The following is a 21,923-nucleotide window of genomic DNA, read 5'->3' as shown; positions in this document are numbered from 1 at the left end:
GCCTGGAGGGGAAGCAGGCCTCGGGCGCTGGCAGGCCCACACCTTTCCTGCAGGTCCCATGCACTGGCACAAACTCAGACCGGTGGTTCTGCAATTTTAGCATGCCCTGGAATCATTTTTTGAAGACACCCAACCACTGGCCTTGACCCTAGCGCTTCCGATTCTGGAGATCCGGGATGGGGCCTGAGAATGCACATTTTTAAACAAGCTCCCAGGTGATGCTGATCCTGCAGGTCTGGGGACCACACTTTGAGAGGCACTGATTTAATAGGAAACCAGTGTGACGTCACCTAGCAAGCAGGTTGGAGGTAGGCAGTTCCGTTCTGCAGGGAGGTAGTTGGTCACTCGCTGATGTCACCAAAGATGTTTCTCGAGTATCTTCTGTCCCCTACCCTGCATGTCTTGGGTTCTGTCCTGGTTCCAGGACAGCTTCTTACCTCTCCAGGCATCACAACCGGACACTAAGAGGAAGAAGGTTTGTGGGACTTCTCCACTTTGTGTGTAAAAACAACAGCAACAGGGTGCCTGGGTAACTCAGCTGGTCAAGTGTCTGACCCCTGATTTCTGCTCAGGTTGTGATCTTGAGGTCCTGGGATCGAGCCCCACATCGGTTCAGCGCTTGGCAGGGAGTCCGCCTGGGGATGTTCTCGCTCTGCCCCTCCCACTGTGCGTGTGCGTGGGGTCGCTTTCTCTCAAATAAATAAATCTTAAAAAAAAAACAAAACGATAACAGTAACAAAGAAGCTTTGCTAATGCTTGGATTTGAAATAATCAGCGTTTGAATCACAGTGTCTGGATTATCAAGCTGAGCTGCTGCGGAGAGAAAGCTGCTTAGGAGGAGGCACCTGGGAGGCAGAACTTAAGAGGTTTTCTGAGCTCTGCCATTTCCATGTGGAATTAACTTTAATCCTTCCGTGGACCATGGACCAGACGCTTCCTAAGGCTGGGACGGAGCCTGGCGCCGCCCTGCCTGCTTCACACCATTTTCCTGCAAGGATCTGCCAGAGAGCCTTCCCGATTCTCTGCGGGAGGCTGATGTCCAGGGGAAGGATCCCGTTTGGCTCCCTCCTGTTGACACATTTACCTAGATTTGCCGTTCCCACCGCGTCCTCTCTTGACCTCGGTCCAAGTGAAACGGGGATGAGCGTGTGCCACGCGGTGTGACCACGCAGGGGGTCCCTCGGCCTGGCGTGTTCCCCTCCTTTACGCCGTCCAACCCGTCCCCGTAACCGCCCCTGAGCCCCGGCCTCTTCCTTTCTGCCCCCAGATCCTGCAGGCCCTCGGGAAGTCCTACCACCCCGGCTGCTTCCGCTGCGTCATCTGTAACGAGTGTTTGGACGGGGTGCCCTTCACCGTGGACTCTGAGAACAAGATCTACTGTGTCCGAGATTACCACAAGTAAGGAGGGGGCGGGGCGCGGGCGGCGTTGATCTCGCTGAGTGAAGGGGGGACACCCGCTGGGGTTCACCCGCAGGCTCTGCTTGAACCCTGAGTCCACAGTCCGGCAAAGGGTGTAGCGGGGCCCTCGGGAGGTCAGGGGACGCCCCTGCAGGCAGGAACTGGTAACAGAATCATGTTTCCTGAAAAATCAGACTCTGGATCCTTAGCATCAGATTCCCGGCTAGGCCTCAGGAGGCCTCTGCCAAGCCTGGTGGCTCTGGCTTGACCTAAGTTCCTAAGGCAGAGACAGGGCTGGCGGCCGTGACCCTCGGTCTGCCTGGGCCTGTACTGGGTGAACGAGGGGAGCGAACAGGTTAGTATCCATCCCCAGTAGAGTGAGAGGGTCCAGACAGGCTTGTTACCGCTGGGCCATAATCTCAAAGTGCTATTGAAACACCAGAGAATGAGCCAGACTGGTCTTTTTAAAATAAAGATTTTATTTATTTGAGAGAGAGAAAGAGAGAGAGAGAACATGTGCATAAGCAGGGGGAGGGGCAGAGGGAGACTCCGACTCCCAGCTGAGCAGAGAGCCGGATGCAGGACTTGAACCCAGGACCCCAGGATCATGACCTGAGCCTCAGGCAGATGTTCGCCGACTAAGCCACGCCGGTGCCCCGGGGACAGGCAGGCCAGCTGTGAGGAAGGCTCAGTGTGGGCTCCAGGGCTTGCCTCCCAGGAATAGCACCATACTCCTTTTACTGCCTCTTCGCTTCTCCCGGCAGAGTGCTGGCCCCCAAGTGTGCAGCGTGCGGGCTTCCCATCCTTCCACCGGAGGTAAGATGCTTTTTCAGACCTGTTCTTGGCGTCTTACATGGCATGAATATCTCCCCGGGTCTTCTACAAGATCTGTGTCCTGTCCTTGTGCCTTTGAAAAAATCATTCTAAAATCTTACCTCTGACGTTAATAGTGTCCTCACCAAGAAGCCCGTCTCTTCTTGGATGGCTTTCCCAGCCCAGAGCCCTTCATGTGCCCTATTCAGCCCTATAATCGGGTCATACTCCCTGACTTGATATTGACTTCCAGATGAGAAGATGAGCAGAAAGTGTGCCTTTCATTCATTTTTTTTAAAAAATCACTCTCCACGGAAGAGGTTTTTTTCAGTGTTGACTCTGACATTCTAGAAGGTAGGACTGCTGTCCATCTTACTCCTTCTCATCAGTTAAAGGTGTCTTCCTTCCAACCGCTGTGGGACTTCACGGTAGATTTAAGCTTTTCTGAGGTCAACCACTTGCTACCTCAGAAACCCCCTGCATCCGTGGCATGAGGAGCCCAATGGGTCCCCTAACTGGCCTCTTGTTCTTCCTTTCATTCCGTCCAGGGCTCAGATGAGACCATCCGCGTCGTGTCCATGGACAGAGACTACCATGTGGAGTGCTACCACTGCGAGGTAGGCCCCTCCCTTGCCCAGACACCCAAAAGTACGAGAGATCGCATGCCTGGGTAACTGGGGCCTGAGATGGTCAGCAAGGCGTGGTCAAGGGCTGCCCTCTAGGTCAAGGGGTGAAGCCTGCCTTGTAGGGGAGGTTGGAGGACATGCAGATGTCTGGGGCATAAAGGTGGTCACTGTTTCCTCCACACTGGTTAGCTGCCTCCCTGAGGCTGGGGGGTGGGAGGCTCATGGGGAGCTTGGGTTTCCCATGCCACGTTGTCAGGCAGCTGTGTGATCTGGGGAACAAATCCCTCCCCTCCAGCCTGTAGGCTGTTCTATCTGCCAAGAGCCCTCTTTTGAGGCCGGAAATCATGAAAAAATCCATTCCTCCTTGGAAACTGGCATGGGGGGGTTGAAGGTGGAGGGGGCCCATGTGCCCCCTCTTTACCTGGTGTCATGCCCAGGCTGAAGGAGTCCTGGGTGCCCCGTTGGCTGTCAGGCAGGCCTGGGGTCACCCCTCCCCAGCCCTTGTGAAGGGTGCACACACTTTAAGTGCCCGTGGGGTTTCAGCCAGAATTAAGTGGATTCTCCCACGGAAGGAGAGTAGATTTATTTTGTGACGCTGTGGGTGGGGTGAATGGGAGAGGAGTTGGGGCGAGGGTGGAGGCTTGAGCTCACTGCCAGCTGTGAAGAGTTAGGGGGTGCCCTAGGCTCCGGAGAGAAAGGGGATGGGGCCATTTGCCCACAACAGCTCTTTCTCTACATTTGGGGCAGCGCTGTTCCGTAGAAACCTAAGAGCCATGGGTTCAAGTCACAGGTGTCCTTTTGTTTTCTACTAGTCACATTAATAAAAAAGTAAAAAGAAATAGGATTCATTCTTACAGTATTTTATCCAACCCATATATCCAGTGTTCTTTCCCTTTCTTTTTTTTTTTTCTTTCTTTCTTTCTTCCTTCCTTCCTTCCTTTCTTTCTTTCTCTCTCTTTTAAGATTTTTATCTCATTTTACTTATTTGAGAGAGAGACAGAGTGTGAGCAGGGGAGAGGGGCAGAGGGAGAGGGAGAGGGAGAAGCAGTCTCTCCGTTGAGCAGGGAGCCCGACGTGGGGCTCCATCCCAGGACCCTGAGATCATGTCCTGAGCCGGAGGCAGCCACTTAACCGACTGAGCCACCCAGGCGCCCCTCCAGTGTTATTTCAATACGTAACCAGTATGAGGGACTTCCCACGAGCGGTCTTACATTCATTCTTTTGCCGTAAGTCTCGGAAGGACAGAGTATGTATCCACCGACATCCCACTTCCGTTCCAACCAGCCCCAGTTCAAGTGCACGTTGAGGGCGTGTCACGCTTTCACTCAGCCGACTGTGGGGTTCCGTGCGGCCTGCGCTGCCCACACAGCCCGCTCTGCTGGTCCAGGGGACATCGGCCTTCGGGTCAGCCTTGCCACCCTTCTGTGCTATTCTGCCACCGCTGGACCTTTTTGCCTCCCCCCAGGACTGCGGTCTGGAGCTCAATGACGAAGACGGTCACCGCTGCTACCCGCTGGAGGACCACCTGTTCTGTCACTCCTGCCACGTCAAGAGGCTGGAGCAGAGCCCCGCGTCTGCGGCTCTTCACCAGCCGCGCTTCTAGCTGGAGCCTCTCGCGGACCTGCCGTGGGAGAGGAGAAGCGCAGCAGAGCACGACATCTGCCTGTGACTTCCAGCGGCTCCCCAGGGGTGCGGTGGGGGGTAGAGGGCTTAGGCAAGTAAGTTTCTGCATAGATGCTGCCGCCGGTGCCTTTCCTCGAACCTGAGCGGAGCCCTGCCTGTCCAGCGTGTGTGTTTTCTAAGTGCCTTTCGCCACCGCCCCGCCCTCGTCACATTACTCAGGAAGACACTCCAGCCGCGTGTGGCGTGGGACAGGATCGCATCCGTGCCACAGAGACACCCACCCTCCAGCCCCTCTCGGAAGGAAAGGGTCGCCCTGAGCGTGTTTCACAATATCCTCTGAAGAGAGACCTCAGTGGCCAATACGTTCAGCCTTTTCCTATCCGTAGGGAAAACACCCACACCCGGACACTACCCCACCACGGACACGTACACAACGTGATTTAAGGCTGTGCCCAGACACATGTGCGCACGTGCGCGCGCGCGTGCACACACACACACACACACACACACACAGAGCGCATTATTTAAGACTTCCTTCCACCCCAGAGACTCAGTTCTCCTGTCGGCTGGCTGCACGCTTCATTGCGTTATGGCAAGAGGGAAGCTCCCGCGCATGCCCTGTGTCTTGGGGAGGATTTGGTGGCTAAACCAGAGCCGAGGTTTGAAATGAACGAGCCAGGCAGGGTTTCCTCCTGGTACACTGACCGCGTTTGGTGCAGCCCTGCAGATCTTCGGTCCCTTAAAGGCAGCTGGGAGCCGGATGGAGATTTGCCCTGTTCTAGCCAAGTGTGCTTTGGGACAAGGACTTGGTGCGGGCGCCAGGCCTCCTTTGCCCTGCTGCTGGCCCTGTTTCTTTCTGGAGCTCCTGAGAGTCCGTGACTCCGGAGTTGCTTCCACAAAGGCAGGTCTCAGGATCCCCCCAACGTGGGGACATGGGGTTTGGGCCATCCTGCCCCCTCCCCCGCGCTGAGAGCTAGCCTAGCCCCCCCCCACTTCCCCACGGGGAGAGTTAGTGTGTGGGTGAGCTCTCTGAGCAGCCCGGGAAGGGGGTGCCTCAGGATAGATGAGTGTGTTCACCTCGCTCATCTCTCCCTCACCCAGTTCTTGGCACAGGCGTGACGTGGGACGAGACCCATATAAGGTACCCTGCTCTTGCCTGGTGTTTCTCCTTGTTTGTAATCGTCTCTCCGCCCCACCCCACTCTCAGTCCTCCACACACACAAAATACCTCACAGATAAGAGCTTCACCAAACCGCAGCTAAGGAGGCACTGGGCCGTGGCACTGACCTCACAGGCCTCCGCGGGGGCTTGCCGAGTCTCTGCGTCCTCGTGGGCCAGACGCCGGCCGCTTTAGGGCACGGGCATCTCAACTAAAGGTTGGCTGGCAGTGGGTCAGCTCGACTGGGGGGGTGACTGCCCGGATGCGGTTCATCGGGCTGGTGCCCTGGGGAGTGGGAGGGCCACGCAAGAGTTCCAGGCCACCTGTGCACTCAGGAAGCACAGTTGGCCCTGCGTGTCACACACTCCCGAGCCCAGACGTCCCCATCCCCAGTATTTCAGTGAAAAGGTGGTGTAAAAAAATGAAAAAGGCTGGCTGGCATTTGCCCTCTCAGCCCTTGGGGAGGGTCTGCTGGAGCGCAGGGGCTGACTCAGCGCTGCGGCGGTGGCCTGGGACCACCCGCCGGCGTCTGCCCTTCGCCACCTCACCTCACCCCAGGGCAGCGGGGGCCGCGGAGGGCGGGCGGTGGAGCCCAAGGCACGGGGGACTCGCAGGCTTGTCAGCGCGCCGGGATCCCAGCTTGAGGCTGCATTTTCGTTCGTTTGGTAGCAGCTGCTCTAAGACGCACAGAACAGGCCCCATGCGTTGTGTCCTGCTATTCGTAAATTGAGTCCATTAGATGGCCCGGTGTCACTTCAGCCCAGGCTGTGGGCTTTCATCGATTCCGTGGCACAGGCCAAGCCTCCAGAAGCCCATGGATGCATGGGCCTGGGGGAATGAACCCTGGGGCTGAACCCCTCTCTTCCCAGAGTTGCCAGCTCGGCTCTGGCCAGGCTGGGGGGCCGTCATCACTTGGCTCTGCCAACCTAGGAACATTTCTGGCCTTGCTGTCACACCTTGGCTTCACGTGCAAATCCAGCAAAAGTGCATAAAATTGCCTGAGAGCAGCTGTCAGAAGCAGCGATTTGTTTGCAAATTGGGTAACTAAATAGTTTTTAAAAATATCTGTGATTAATTTTTTAAATGATACCTTTTAAGTGGCCTTGGTGGAAGGGATTCAGAGATCAGCACACATGGTGTTTTTTACTGTTTGAGGAAAAAACAATAAGAGAATTTCCAGAAGCCCGAGAAATTAGAGTGGTGAGCTATAGTAATCTCATGCCTGTTCTGTTTCTCGGGCTGTGGGGCTAAAGCCACGAGGAGAAGTTCACCTGCGTGGTATCTTAGACATTCTGGAAGCTGTTAGCCTAACAGAATTGTAATGGGATTGTATTTATAGGCTCCTAGGAAGGATACACAAGAACCCCGTAGAACAGGATGAATTTGTTTATTTTAAAAGGTAAAGCGGATAGCCCTTCCTGAGTTCCCTAGATAGCTCTTGGACTTTAGATAAACAAGGAGAATTAAGGTCTGATGGCAGACCCCAAGGCCAGCCTCCAGCCTTCTCTTCCCATCTCAATTGGCCCACAGTTCCCCACCCTCCCCACCCCCCCGTTTGGCCTGCCCTTCTCTCTCTCTGATGTTCTCCCCACTGCCGCTGGGGGAAGAGTGACACGTTTCACCTCCCACCGTGGAAGGGCATTACATCCTGTCTGGGTCATTGCCCAGACACGGCAACAGGACTTCCCACTTCTCCGTGATCGGTGCTCAAGGGAGAGCCTCTTTCGGCCAAGTCCAAGGGTGAGACCACCAACCACGTGTGCAGGACTTGACCCCACACCAGCCTTGTTGCGGGATGCTCTTGTTCCAACTCTGTCTGCCAGGAAACCCGAGTTCTTTGCAGTCTCCTACATGCCAGGAGTCAGTTCTCGTTTCCGGTTATTTGAAGTCAGTCTTAAAAGGAATAGAATACAATAAGTAAAATATATTAGCTATCGTTCTGAGTCGGAACTGGATAGATGTGGGAAATTTCCGTATAGTGTGTGAAAAGTTCACCATGCAGGGAAATTTGTTTTCCTCTGTATCTCTTTTCCTATACAAATTATTCAAAATCATACTGTTCCTGTAAAATTCTTCCAAATATTGTTACTACAAAATTACTCAGAATTGTACTGTTACTATAAAATTATTCAAAATATCATGCCAATAAACTGCATCAATTTGTAGACGATTAAAGTGCTTTCCAACACGATGATGCTTATTGGGTTTTCTTGCGTGTGTGTGTGTGTGTGTGTGTGTGTTTAAGTAAGCAGACAGCATTTTTTTGCTAACTGGATTTGGTCTTCTTTTAGAGCTCTGGATTCTTTTTTTTTTTTTTTTTTTAAAGATTTTATTTATTTATTTGACAGAGATCACAAGTAGGCAGAGAAGCAGGCAGAGAGAGCAGGCTCCCTGCTGAGCAGAGAGCCCAATGCGGGGCTCCATCCCAGGACCCTGGAATCATGACCTGAGCCGAAGGCAGAGGCTTTAGCCCACTGAGCCACCCAGGCGCCCCTAGAGCTCTGGATTCTTAAGGGAACACGTGGGTGTCAAAACTATGAAAGGTCCCAGATTTTACCCTCCCTGCCAGCTAATAAGTTAGCATGCCGTGTTTTTGTGGATGGTGGACTCCTAGGTCAGAGACAAAGGACAGGTGAATGCAGCACCAGCAGGAGCATTTCATCAGCATTTTATCAGCATTTGTGGGTTTTTGGCTTTTTAAAAAGATTTTATTTATTGATGAGAGAGAGCATGAGGAGAGAGGTCAGCAGGAGAAGCAGGCTCCCTGCTCAGCAGGGAGCCTGATATGGGACTCAATCCCGGGACTCCAGGATCATGACCTGAGCCGAAGGCAGTCCCTTAACCAACTGAGCCACATAGGCGCCCCCCTCCCTTTTTTTTTTTAAGATTTTATAGCATTTGTGGTTTTAATCAGCATTTACACTGACTCCCTGACCTGTCTTCCGTCCAAGGCTCCAGAAAGAGGGCCAGGTGGTACCTGCCAATGCAGCCACAAGAGGTCACCCCAACTTAGGGAACCTCCATCTTTTTTTTTTCTTTTTTTTTTTTTTTTAAGATTTTATTTATTTGAGAGAGAAATAGTGAAAGAGAGATGAGAGGGAAGAAGGTCAGAGGGAGAAGCAGACTCCCCGCAGAGCTGGGAGCCTGGTGCCAGACTACATCCCGGGAGTCCAGGATCACGACCTGAGCCAGAGGCAGTGGCTTAACCAACGGAGCCACCCAGGTACCCGGGAACCTCTGTCTTACAATGACGGGTAAGCCTGCCTGAGTGTTGCTCCAGAGAGAGGCTCTTTGTCTGCAGCCCGAGACCGTTCACCACGCCAGCATACTAGACCGTCTGGAAGTAAGGCAGTCTAGCTCATGGGATGTGCAGGAGCATGAGCGACCCTTGGAGAATCATCTTCCAAGAATCGGCAGTTCCTGCCCCTGGGTTCTTAACACTGAGACAGGAGATTGTACGGCAGGGGTAGTCGTTATTTCTCCTTTCGTGTATGTAGTTTTTTTCTAATGAGTTTCTGATCAGAGTCCCAGAGATGAAGGCTTGCAGAGGGAGGGGGCTGAGCGTGTGCTTGGGGTCCCTGGGTGGCAGAGGGGTCCAGAGACTCCCTCACCTTCCATCGCTCAGTCCATGGGCTGCTTCGGGCTTCAGGTTAGTTCTCGTGGCTGCCAGGGATGCAGGAAAGTTGAGCACAAGGATACTAACAGGGTGGAGGTGGGTGTCTTACTGGAAAATAAAACCTCTTTATATGGTAAAAGAGCACATGTACTGATTTCATAAATCAGTTTTCCTGTGACCCTGATTCCGTAAGGGATGAAACTACATAGTCCTGGAGAAAGGTGGCCTGGGACAAGGTGTGCTGGTGGCCCGGTTTTGGGGTGGGCAGTGGGGACGAGGCTCTGATTTGTGGTGCTTGCTGGTTTCTGTAATGTAAATATTCCCCTCATGGCCAATTTCAGGCGATCCACATGTCATCCCTGAACCTGGTCCTGGGTCGAGATGGCACAGTCAGGAACAACCACCAACCAGCCAGCTCAGGCCTTTGGGCCATTTGGGTCTGAAACAGTGAGGAAATCTGATTTGGTCTTAAGTTCTGTGATTAAAGCAGTAACAACAGGTGTAGCTGACATTCATTGTGGGGTCAGCATGTACTTAGGTGCTATTCTAAGGACCATATTCTTTATAATCCTTTAGCTTATGGACAAGGCAACTGAGTCACAGAAGGATAAAGTTACTCTCTGAGCATCAAGGACCCAGTAAACCAAGCCGAGATCCTATCCCAGGCTGTCTTGTTAGAGTCATTTAGCCTGAAACACTCATGGGCGGGTTGGTGGGGAGGAGCCTGTCGCCTGTTGCTGTTCTCTGCTGGTGTCTGTTTTGGTTTCTTTTTATTTTATTTTATTTATGCAAGAGAGAGAACACAAGCCGGGGGCAGGGAAAGGGAGAAGCAGACTCCCCACGGAGCAGAGAGCCTGATGCAGGGCTCGATCCCAGGACCCTGGGATCATGACCTGAGCCGAAGGCAGATGCTTAACCGAGCCACCCAGGCACCCCTTGGTTTCTCATTGCTTTTGGGACAAATAACCAAATTTAGTGGCTTAAAATCGCACATGTCCTATGATTCTGGAGAAATGGGTTTTCTCAAGCTTGAATCAAGGTGTCAGTAGAACCAAAGTTCTTTCTGCAGGCTCTAGGGGCGAATCTGTCCCTTGCCATTTTTCAGCTTCTAGAGGCCACCTACACTCCTTGGCTCACGGCTTTGTCACTGAAGTCTGTTGTCACATCTTCTCTCTCTCTCCCCGTCCTGCTTCTTTCTAGTGAGGACCCATGTGATGGCACTGGGCACGCCCATGTGATCTAGGATAATCTCTGGCTCATCTCAGGGCCCCTTAACTAATCACATCTGCGAAATCTCTTTTACTTTGTGGGATAAGCTACAAATGGGTTCTGGGGATTAGGCTGTAGACTTCTTGGTGGGGGAGTACTACTCAGGCTTTCTACAGAGTCCAACAAACTTTTAAGGTGGAATGAAAGAATGTCCTGGGATTATTAAGTGCATTTTCTTCAAGCATTGCTAGAAGTGGGGTTCACATTTTCCCTGGATTGATAACAGAAATGCTTCATATATAAAAGTGATTTGAACCTTGATTTCTGGGTGTAAAAACAAATCATAATAGGCCATACTCTGCAGTGGGGTGTCGGGGAAGGGGAGAGGAGGGAAATAAGCCAGCGCTCTAGTCCAGGAGAAGGTTCCAGGTATGTGACAGCGGCAGATGTTAACACTTTTAGGAGAAGCCCTGGTTACCTAAGGCACTCCCATCACTTGGGTTATACACACGTCCCCCCAACTGACCCAAGCCCACAAGGGCAGGTGGCTGTGGGCCCTGAGTTGCCCATGGGAACCTGGCCCACAGCAGGCGATAGAGGGCAAGTGAGGAATTTGCCCTCACTTGGAGTGCCCTCACTCTAAGTCACCCAATTTGGAGACTTGGCAGTAAGGCGGAGCCCCCCAACAGACATAACAGATCAAAAGTATGCAAGAGGGTGACTCAGTGGGTTAAGCCTCTGCCTTCGGCTCAGGTCATGATCTTAGGATTCTGGGATCAAGACCCGCGTCAGACTCTCTGCTCCGCGGGGAGCCTGCTTCCCTCTCTTTCTCTGCCTGCTGCTTCCCCTGCTTGTGATGTCTCTCTCTTTGCCAAATAAATAAATAAAATCTAAAAAAAAAGTATGTAAGAGCTACATTTGGGAGCCACACTCCCCTATAGAAGCATGGACATAAAATCGGGTAACAGAGATCATTTATATGGTGCCAAAAACCTCATCCGCAGCTAGGATTGCTTCTGTGGGAATCCCCTTGGCAGATTTTATAAAAAATTATATTTGTATTTACACAGGTAACATAATTTCATGATAGGAAAAACTTGGCTAAAGGTGTCCACTCATATTAGTTACCCTTGCCTGATTTCTTATCCTGAACATTGTTCTCCTTAGATCGGATTTGGGCTTGCTAGGCACTGAAAAGCCCCGGAAGAATGTCTGTTTCTGCCTGGATTAGTTTCCATTTTCCATTCTCACTGAGAGCTCCTGAAGGCCTTGGCTTGTATTACACAACTGGCAAAGAAAGTTCAACCTTTGTGTCTCTTTGTTCTGCGGTGAATAGAACTTCTATATGGTGACATGATTAGAGTCTGTCAGGCGCTCTCTGCAGGGTGGTGGCTGTTCAGCTGAAAGCAGTCTTAAAGCCTTAAGAGATAGGCTGCAATTTATATGCCCATCTTATTAAAGAAGAGGAAATGTCCAAGAGCCCACAGCTGGTGAGCTGAAGCATCCTCAGGACTTAGAGAGACGAGATCTGATTGAAAGCTGAGGCACGTACGTGATTGTCATTCACGCCCAGATATGAAATGACCCTGAGTCCACTCACTTTGGTCACTCACTGGTGCACAGTAAGCTCAAGGCCAGGATAGCTTTGTGATCAAGAGCCCAGACTCAAGTTCTAACTCAGGTTCCACCACCTAATTGCTCAATAACCTTAAGCAAATTTAGCTCTGGCACATGTGAAAATGGGGATAACTGAACTTGCTTAATAGGATTGTTGTAGGATTGATTGAATTAGTCCAAGCAAAGCGTTTAGAGCTCGTAATTAATTGCTCAATGAGAGTGATAGGCTTTAAGACTTAATTCATCTTTCTATTGGGAGGACAAAAAATAATTACAAATGGATTAAATGGGAAAAACAATACAAACACATAAATTTTGTTTAAAAAAGACCATCTATGCCATAGAAGATACCATAAAGTGAAATACTGGTAAATTGGAATATACAGTAGTGAAAATTGTTAGGTTCAAAAATATTATAAGAAAAGGTAAATGATAAACTGGAAGACTGCATTGTGTTTTGATAGCCAAAGAATTAGTGTCCTTTATATATTAAAAAACTTAACAGGGGCGCCTGGGTGGTTCAGTGGGTTAAGCTTCTGCCTTTGGCTCCAGTCATGGTCTTGGGGTCCTAGGATCCAGCGCTGCATTGGCCTCTCTGCTCAGCGGGGAGCCTGCTTCTCCCTCTCTCTCTGCCTGCCTCTCTATCTACTTGTGATCTCTCTCTCTGTCAAAAAAACACAAAAAACAAAAAACAAAAAAAACAACAAACAACAAAAAACAAAACCTAACAGATCTAAGAACAACAATAATACACATACATTAAGAGAATAGATACGTTAAGTAATGTATGTAAAAAGAAGTTCCATTTCCTATTACGAAAATGGCAAAGAAATCATAATGCAATCTATAACACTCAGTTTTGGTTAGCAAGCAAGAAAACAGATGCTGTTAATGGAAATGTGTCCGTTTTATTTTTTTGGAGGGCAATTTGAAAATATGTTCCAAGTCTCAGAAATGTCCACCTGATCCTTCCAGATCTAGAAATTTATAAGCCACATCAGAAATAATCCAACACAGCATTATCTTTAAAAAGTGTTAAGCTGACAACACCCCAAATTCCCAACAAGAGGATAATGCTTAAAATCATCTAGTTCTTGGATGGGGTAGCTTCAAAGTCTATTTAATGACCTGAAATCTCAGACAGAAATCAAAGGGGACAAAATGGGACCACAAAGGCATTTCTAATACAATCCCAAATCTGGAAAAACACGTGGGCAGGTATAGCCATATTTAAAAGCCTGGAAGCAAAAATATCTAAAAGGAAAAAAAATATTTATTTTTAATAAGTATTTATTTTACAGGGAGAGGGCACAAGCAGGCAAGAAGGAGAAGCAGGAGAAGCAGACTCCCCGCTGAGCAGGGAGCCCGGTTGGATGTAAGTTTCCATCCAAGAATTCTGGGATCATGACCCCAGCCTGAGGCAGTTGCTCAACCAACTGAGCTACCCAGGCGGCCCGGAAAAAAAAAAAAAAATTCATAGCTGTGATTTCGGGATGGGAACTCACATTATTTTTATTCCAAATAGTTTTCTGTATTTCACAAATTTTCCATGAAAAGGAGGAAAAAGAATGTCATATTGGAAAGATGTCTCGGCCAGTCCGCGGGTTCGAGTCCGCTTTCCTCCGCAGAGGTTTCCTGCCTTCGAGGTCGTAATCTAATACGCCAGATAACCTAGGGGTGATCTCACCGTAAAAAAACACGCGTGTTTGAAGGCATCCGGGGAAATCTGGGGGTCAGGTGGCCTTTGCACGCGGAGCCCTCCGAGGCCAGGGTGGCGGGGCCTGCACGCAGTGCGGCGCCTGGTCTCCGCAGCGGGGGAGCGCACGCCGTCCGGGGAAACGGGCTGCGCCGCTTTTCCCGTCACTACGGGGCTCTCTGCCCCAGGGAAGAAAGCCAGCACCGCGGCCCGCAGAGCGCTTCGGTGTCCCCGGGAGGCCAGCCTCCGGCTACAGCGCGCCCCCGACTCCAAACGGCCGCCTTTTCGGGCTTGTCTTCCTATATGTACCCCATTTACAGGGATTCCTGCATCATCAAGAGGGAGCTCATCATCATTTACAAACCACCTCACACAACTCCCGGTGCCAGACGCAACCGAAAAGATGACATTTCGGGGAAAGTGGCGGTTAAACTCAGCTATCTAACCCTCACACTCTAGCTGGAGCCCCTTCCACGGGAACCCTGTACCGTTAAGCCAGAGGGGGGGAAAAAAAAGCACAACCCGAGCCAGCCAGGAGTCGAACCTAGAATCTTCTGATCCGTAGTCAGACGCGTTATCCATTGCGCCACTGGCCCTGTGCTAAGACGCCCCTCGCAGTGATGTAGATCAGCCCTGACGCAGCTTCGGCAGGTTTCCCACAGCAGCGCCGCCTTTCCGCACGCCCGGCACCGCCGCTCCCGCCCACAGCTCCCACGGCTCCGCCTATCTCAAGCAAACGCTCTCCGCCAATCCGCAGCGTGTACGTCACGGCGCTTTTCGGCGCGCTCCAATTCGCTCTCTGGACAGCTGCTTCAGCGCTCTCTAGCGCGCCTACTAAGTTTGTCCACGGTCGCCTCCCGTCCGCTGGGGGCCGGGCGGGGCGGGGAGAGGGGTGGGGCGACCCGGGCGCTGCGGCCGCGGAGCTGGGCGAACCGTACCGTGGTGGCGGAGGTGGCGGCGCGGGGCGGGGCGGGAGGAAAGAGGAAGAAGGAGCTAGTGGTGCACGATGGCGGCGACGGCCTACGAGCGGCTGAAGCTGTGAGTCCCGCGAGCCGGAGTCCGATGAGCGAAGGGGGCCTGCGGGGCGGCGGGGCGGGGCGGCAGGTGCGGGACCCCGGCCTCCGGCAGGGCTCCCGAGTCCCGGGGCTGCGGGCCGGGTGTGGGAGCCCCTGGCGGTCCCCGCCCTCCTCTCCCGGCGCGGCCCGTCCGGGAGCTTGTAGGTCGCGGCCGCCCGAAGGGCCGGCTGGAGTCGCCACAGGCCGTGGAGCTCTGGAATGACAGCGTCGCTGGCCTTTCTTCGCCCTGCGTGGCCTCAGCGCCCACGGTGGGAGAGCGAAGCTGCAGACCCGCCTCCAGCGAGCCGGGGTCGGCGTTGCGATGCGGCAAGCTCCGGGGCGCGTTCCTCCCCACCCACTTTGTTTGTTAGAAAGGTGGCGACTGAATTTATCTTTATTGCTTAGCAGAGGAAAGAGAAGTTTGTTATTGTGGGTCCCCCCCCTCCCCGCCCTCTTGTGTAATGGACCCATGACAGCACGTTAGAGTCCACACACAAATCGACGTACCTTATCTGGGCACCAAAGCCTGTCTGACCAGCTTTGAAGGTGCAGATAAAAAGAAGCGTCAATACTCTTGAGCTCCTGAAGGATTTGCTTGGTTTTAAATATTATACAACTTAAGCACAAAGCGGCTTAAGTTCCTGTTGATGGCCAGAGGCCATTCTCGAGAATTTTGGCACTGCAGATGGACTTCCCGGTAAAGCTAAGTTCTTGAGACTTTGAGAAATAGGCTCTGGTTGTTAGAGTTGGAAATTGAGTAATTGTAGGTTCTTTCCATTTGTCCTGAATAAAAACATGCATTCATTTGAGCATTACTATCAGCCCCTTGGTTTTCTTGCCTCTGAATAACTTTGTACTACTTTGGGTTTAATACGTTACCTCTAGACTGAAAAGCCAGTTGCCCTGGTCAGAGAATGTACTTGGCCTCAGAAGCAAATGTAGTTTTGGGGAAGCTTACCTATCCCTAAGTGAGCTAAAATACCTTGGGACTTAGGCAGAGGGATCGTATTTCCTTTGTAGGGATATGAGGACATCAAAATGTGGTTTGGGCACTTCCTGTGCTCTCTGGAACCTCAAACTCACTTAACTTTCTGGAAGGTTCAATTTAAAGTTTGGGTGCAAAATGGGGAGTGAGGTCATCTACTTGACATGCGATGTTTTGCAGAAAACATTATTTTTTTTCAGCCCCCTCCTTTGCCTCTTTTGTGTACTGTAATTCTCTTTTAAAGCCCCAGTTGCACACTTCCGTTCACATTTTCCTTTTCCCGGTTTCCTTCTCTCCCAGTTTCCCTCTGCAAGGTGATCACCTTGGTGTTGAATGGATCCAGCAAAATGCCTTTGAGTAGGGTACTGGCTGGGCTGGTGTCACGTGTGCTCTGCTGCCTAATTAGGTTATCGTTGACTATCTGATAGTCACTGAAGGGCTTGGTGCGATCCTACACCGAGTCTCAATTTAAGCAGTATGGAGCCTTGGCTCTGTGCTGGTCCGTATTGGGTTATGAAATGTAGTTGAATTTTCCTTGAATGTGGCAAAGGTGGAGAACTTGAGAATTCTCATGATTGCTTATACACTGCTAGGGAGTTACTAAATTCATCAGTCTAAACCTTAAAAAAAAAAAGTTCTATATCCACAAAAGAGAAGGGCCCTTAAGTGGGGCGGTTGATGCTTTTGTATTGAATTTTGTAGAAGTGGAGACTGTGAATCTGAGTTGAGAAAGTAAATCTGGGGTTATGTGAAGGCCGGTCTCCAGTTTGTCAGTCCTTAACTTTATTCCCCTGGGAGAAGTTTTGCATGCCAGTCTATATGTGAAGAGCCGGCTTTTCTGTAATTTTGTTTTTCTTACCAAGAAGTTTGTGAGTTGGAATCTCTTTTTAGGCCTTACTGCTCTGAGGCATGCTGTCCAAGGTTCTTATATGTGGCTTCTGACCTAAGAGGTGTTCTTTATTTTTTAGATGCATTTGGACATGGCAGTAGTTTCTGACCCATGTTAAAATTAGTAGGACATAATAACCATTTTTATTTATTTATTTATTTATTTTTAATGGTTTTAATTTATTTGACAGAGATAGAGCACATACAAGTAGGCAGAGGGTTAGGGATAAGCAGGCTCCCCGCTGAGGCTGCCCGATTCCAGGACCCTGGGATCATGACCTGAGCTGAAGGCAGACATTTAACTGACTGAGCCACCCAGGCGCCCTAATAATAGCCATTTATTTTAAAAAGATTGTATTTATTTATTTTACAGAGGGAGGCAGCAAGAGAGGGAGCACAAGCATGGGGAGTAGGAAGAGGGAGAAGCAGGCCTCCCACTGAGCAGGGAGCCCCACATGGGGCTTGATCCCAGCACCCTGGACTCATGACCTGAGCCGAACACAGATGCCTATGGACTGAGCCACCAGGCGCCCCAGTAATAGTCATTTTTAAAAACATGCCTAGAGATGTTTTAAGAGAGAGCCATCCATCTAAGAGGCAGTTTGACCATTTATTACAAAACTGCTGCTGCTACTGAGTGTGTCACAATATTGAAATGCCCGGGATGTTAAATGATAATTTGTTCTGCGTTATGTCCCCATTTGCAGTCCATCTCTGCCCCGCTGTGCAGTTCACCTTGCTCATTACGGCCCTGATGTAATCAGCTGCTCTCCTGCTTACAGTCTCCAGTTCCATCTTGCCAATAGGATTGAGCCCACATTTCTTTGTCATCTGGATTCCAACCTCTTCCTAAGCTAACCCTTAACCATATTTCCTCTAACTGCTCAGTGCATTCTTTCCCCTTTCCACCGACTTGGCCACGCTCTTTTAGCCTTAAGCTTGCGCTTATTTTTATCCTTCTGCCAAAATGCCGCCTTCTCTCCTGACTATACATGCTAATCACCATCGTGGACCCATGGTAGAGCTGAGAGATGCAGGCATTTTTGGTCCGAGGAGACTTTGATTCAGATCCTGACTTTGTTATTTGCTTTGTGCCACAGCCATGTTACTTATCTCTGAATCTGTTTTTCATCTGTGAAATGAGAACAGTCCTACTTCACAGGATTATTACGACGATTGAAGGAGAGTGTGGAGGAGATACGCAGTGTAATTGACAGAGACTCACTTTCTCTGAGAAGGCTTTTCCCCACATCTCTCCCTTCACCGAGCTCCCAGAAGAGTTTACCGTCACAGGGACTGGACACCACACGTCCATCTGGCTTGCATATTTCTGTCTCTTAGGATTGATGTGCAGTGTAGAAGTCTGGAAGTAGAATGATCAATTCATAGCACTGTTTGCCTTTTTAAAAAACATTCATTAGTTTGTTAATTAACTTGCGAACCAGAGAGAAAGAGAGTGCACGTCCATGCATGGGCTTGCAGGGGAGGGAGGAGGAGCAGAGAACAGAGGGAAAGAGAAACTAGCAGAGTCTGTGCTGAGTGTGGGGCCCGATGTGGGGCTCAGCCTCCCGACCCTGAGATCAGCCTCCTGACCCTGAGCCGAAACCAGAAGTCAGACACTTCCTTGACTTCACCACCTGGGGACCCCCCTTTTTAAGTGGGTTCCGTGTGGAGCCCCATGTAGCACTTGAACTCACTACTTTGAGATCAAGACCTGAGCTGAGATCGAGAGTTGGACGCTCAACCGACTGAGTCACCCAGGCGCTCCTCCATAGCTCTTTAAACTACTCACTTTGCCCCCGAGAAATGATGAAAAATCGTTACAGTGTAGTGCTTATGCTTTGTTTCTCCCACGAGGTTGCGCACGTGTGTAGAACATATTCCAACCATCCCAGCATTGATTTCTTCTCTGCTCCTCAGTACCTCGCATAAGGCCTTGTGCAGAGAGATCCTCGGTGAATCACCTAAGTAAAAGCACTTTCCAGTGTAGAGATACCACCAGCATCTCAAAATGGCACACTCTGGGGTACTTTGGAATGTATTCTTTTGAAGTAGCAGCTGCTTAAGTTGTTCTGTGTAGGTGATTGTCTTCCAGTGCCTCTGTGAAGTCATGCGTTGACGTATATCCTCCATCATTGTTGAAGACAGAAATAATTGCCCTTGGCCCCACAGGCAGGTCACACAGCCCAGCCATGGCGGAACTGGCCTTGGAACACAGCAGGGCCAGAGTCCGGAGATCTTTCCATTACACTGCGTTATTCAGACTGCTTTTTTTCTTATCAGATTGCTTTCACCTGGGTCTTTGGATGTGCCTGGTATAGAAGCGGGTCACTTATATTTGAAAATAGTCAACATGTCCATATGGATTTTTAATACAGAAAACAGAATATTGATATGCTCAGAATTTAAAATTCTTCTGAAACATCAAGGCAGTTTGGAGTGCCTGGGTGGCTCAGTGGGTTAAGCCTCTACCTTCTACTCAGGTCATGATCTCAGGGTCCTGTGATTGAGCCCCACATCGGGCTCTCTGCTCGGCGGGGAGCCTGCTTCCCCCTCTTTCTGCCTACCTCTCTGCCTACTTGTGATCTCTCTCAGTCAAGTAAATAAATAAAATCTTAAAAAAAAAATCCAGACAGTTCTAAATAATCTATTTTCTGACTCTTTTTTTCTTTTTAGGTTACTTGGATAAAGCATAGAGAATGTCAGACAGTGATAAATTTGAAATTAGACACAGTTACACCAGAAATCCATTACTGGAAACATTTAAAGGACCCTTGCCTTTAAAAAGTCAGCTGAAATAGGTGTTAAGACAGGAAGTCCTTTAGAAAGTGAATTAGGCTGCAGCTTGCCTCTGAAGCATTGTTCCCTGTTAGGAAGTCACCTTTCTTTTAAGAGATGGCCAGAGCTGTGAGGTCAGCGGGACGGCCATGATGCATCCCTGACCAGATGGAAACTGAGTCACACAGTCCAGTACAAGCAACAGAAAGCATATTCACTCATCTCTTTGCAAGGAAGGATGGAGGGAAGGGAAGGTTATAAATATGGGCATAGATAACGCACAGTCGATGTCCAAGGTACTCGTTGGCTTGGGGGCTGGGGCTGGAGCCTGGTTTCGTGCTGGGCTGCGTCAGATTACTAGCGGTGCTTGTGAGTCTCCCAGAGCCTCAGAGGCCTAGTGAGTGAAAAATCTCTTGGGGAAGGGGGCGGCTGGGAATCTTCGTGTTTAACTTGAGCTGTCCCAGTGGTTCTTACACACTCTAGAGCCAAGTGAGAACCAAAGCATACTGGGGCAGAAGAGTAGAAGAGCGTTCTCTGGAAGGCTTGGGGGCCCTGGAGGATTTTGCTGTGGATTAGAGTTTCGGATTAGGTGGTCCTTAGACTTGGAACTATTCTGGAAGAGTCTAGGTTTTGGATATAATGGGTTTTAGGAGGTGCAGAGAATAGGAAGTAGGTGGGACCTCAGGGTTTTGAGGAAGAAGATGGAATTAAAGTGCATTAGCTTGGGCAGCTGGGTGGCTCAGTGGGTTGAGCCTCTGCCTTCGGCTCGGGTTGACCCTGAGATCTCAGGGTCCTGGAATCGAGTCCCGCATGGGGCTCTCTGCTTGGCGGGGAGCCTGCTTCCTCCCCTCTCTCTCTGCCTACTTGTGATCTCTCTCTCTGTCAAATAAATAAATAAATAAATAAAATCTTAAAGTGCATTAGCTTCCTGGAAATAGCAGCTGTTTGAGATTGGGTTGCGCTCCTGGGTTGTCTGGGATGAACCTGGGCTATACCAAAGGTTCCTTAGCATTGGCTCCGCAAGGCTGGAACCCCAGGAACCTGGGGGGGGTGGATGGATGAGGGGTCGTGGGAGCGCCTTCTGGGTGGAGGTGTAGTGGGCTCACAGGACCCTTCTTTACTGTCTGAGTTTTTACTTTTTGCTAGTCAGGGCTAGTAAAATGTTATTCCTGTAGGGTTTGAACCAGAAATAGAATAGGTTTGATTATTAAGACTTTGATTTAATTCTTACGTAAGATTTTCCGAGGATACGTGTTTTTGCCAGAGTTTTGTGGCTCTAGCAAAAACTCCAGTCCTCCTCCCCCTAGGCCCCGGCAGCCACCATTGTACTTTCTGTCTCTGTGAATTGGACTCCTCTAAGTACCTCATAGAAGTGGAATCACTTCTATGTTCCTTTGTGACTGGCTTATTTCCACTTGGCATAATGTACTCAGTTCATCCATGTAATAGTAGGGGTCCGAATTTTCTTTTTTGTATGTTTTTGTATGAATTTTCATTTTATGTATGTACTGCATTTTGTCTTCCGCGTTCATCTGGTGATGGGCGCTTAGGTTGCTTCCATCTTTCTGGCTGTCGTGAATGAAACCACTGTGAGCACGGGTGCGTAAACACCTCTTTGAGACCTCGCTTTCAGTTCTCTTGACCATATACCCAGGGGTGGAATTGCTGGATCATGAGCTAATCCTATTTTTAGTCATTGAGGACCCCCCATTCTGTTTTCTTGCAGTGCTACGCTTCACTACAGTTTATATTCCCGCCAACAGCGCCCCGTTTTCCAGTTTCTCTACATCCTCAGCAACACTCGTTATTCTCTGTTTGTTTTTCATAACAGCCCTTGTGATGGGTGTGAGGTCAGCAAATAGTAATATTTTTGAAGTAGGTTAACTTTGCTCCCAGGATGGGACGGGATTTTTGAAGAGGTGAGTTTTGTTGCCTAGAGATGTAAATGTTACACGGGGGAGAAAGGGATGTTTTCAGCCACTAGAAAATCATACTGCCAAGTCTGAAAAAATATATTTTGTGTTTATAATGTGATTATAATTAAATACGTTGCTTTTCTTAAAATTTGACAAGGGTAATTTTTGAAAGGCACTCTTAGGAGCTAGTGAATCCCAGGTAGCTGTAACATTAAATGCATTTCTGTTAAGGATAATGGAATTAACCTGCGTTGAGTTAAACTCCTAGTCCTGGAATTTTCTTTTTTATCTCCTACTTGATCAGCAATCTCTAAAAGCGAAATAGTCAACCAGATGAACGCAGTCAGAGTAGGAAATAGTTGTTATTTAACTATTCTGCTGGTTCAGTGTATCTTCCAGAATATGTGTCCTCTGAACAGAGAGCAGAACGCAGGTTGGAGAGAAATGAGGCTGTAGTCTTGTTCGGATAGGGTTCATGGTTTCCCGCCTGTTGGATTCGGACAGCCTCGCTGGTTTATATAGGACTAGAGCTCTTTTTACTGGA

General features: G+C 49.9%; 2 protein-coding genes and 1 non-coding gene across 3 annotated transcripts in view; 2 read left to right on the top strand and 1 right to left on the bottom strand.

The window, feature by feature from the left end:
• LIMD1 (LIM domain containing 1) overlaps positions 1-7,810 on the top strand; it is a 64,947-nt gene extending 57,137 nt beyond the window's left edge. The window contains exons 5-8 of the mRNA XM_044253741.1: positions 1,268-1,398; positions 2,163-2,214; positions 2,760-2,828; positions 4,303-7,810. Of these exons, the coding sequence (XP_044109676.1) occupies positions 1,268-1,398; positions 2,163-2,214; positions 2,760-2,828; positions 4,303-4,440 (390 nt within the window). The 3' untranslated portion in view covers positions 4,441-7,810. The remainder of the gene's footprint in view (positions 1-1,267; positions 1,399-2,162; positions 2,215-2,759; positions 2,829-4,302) is intronic.
• A 6,470-nt stretch (positions 7,811-14,280) lies between these two features.
• Positions 14,281-14,353, bottom strand: TRNAR-ACG. The gene has a single exon. It is a non-coding gene; the product is annotated as a tRNA-Arg (tRNA).
• Positions 14,354-14,678: 325 nt separating this feature from the next.
• The window catches only part of SACM1L (SAC1 like phosphatidylinositide phosphatase), a 60,974-nt gene continuing 53,729 nt past the window's right edge, over positions 14,679-21,923 (top strand). The window contains exon 1 of the mRNA XM_044253738.1: positions 14,679-14,795. Coding sequence (XP_044109673.1) covers positions 14,764-14,795 — 32 coding nt within the window. The 5' untranslated portion in view covers positions 14,679-14,763. The remainder of the gene's footprint in view (positions 14,796-21,923) is intronic.

Source organism: Neovison vison, chromosome 6, assembly GCF_020171115.1.
Source record: "Neovison vison isolate M4711 chromosome 6, ASM_NN_V1, whole genome shotgun sequence".
Taxonomy (NCBI): Eukaryota; Metazoa; Chordata; class Mammalia; order Carnivora; family Mustelidae; genus Neogale; species Neogale vison.
The sequence above is the reverse complement of the archived record's forward strand: the minus strand, read 5'-3'. Positions and strand labels throughout refer to the sequence as shown.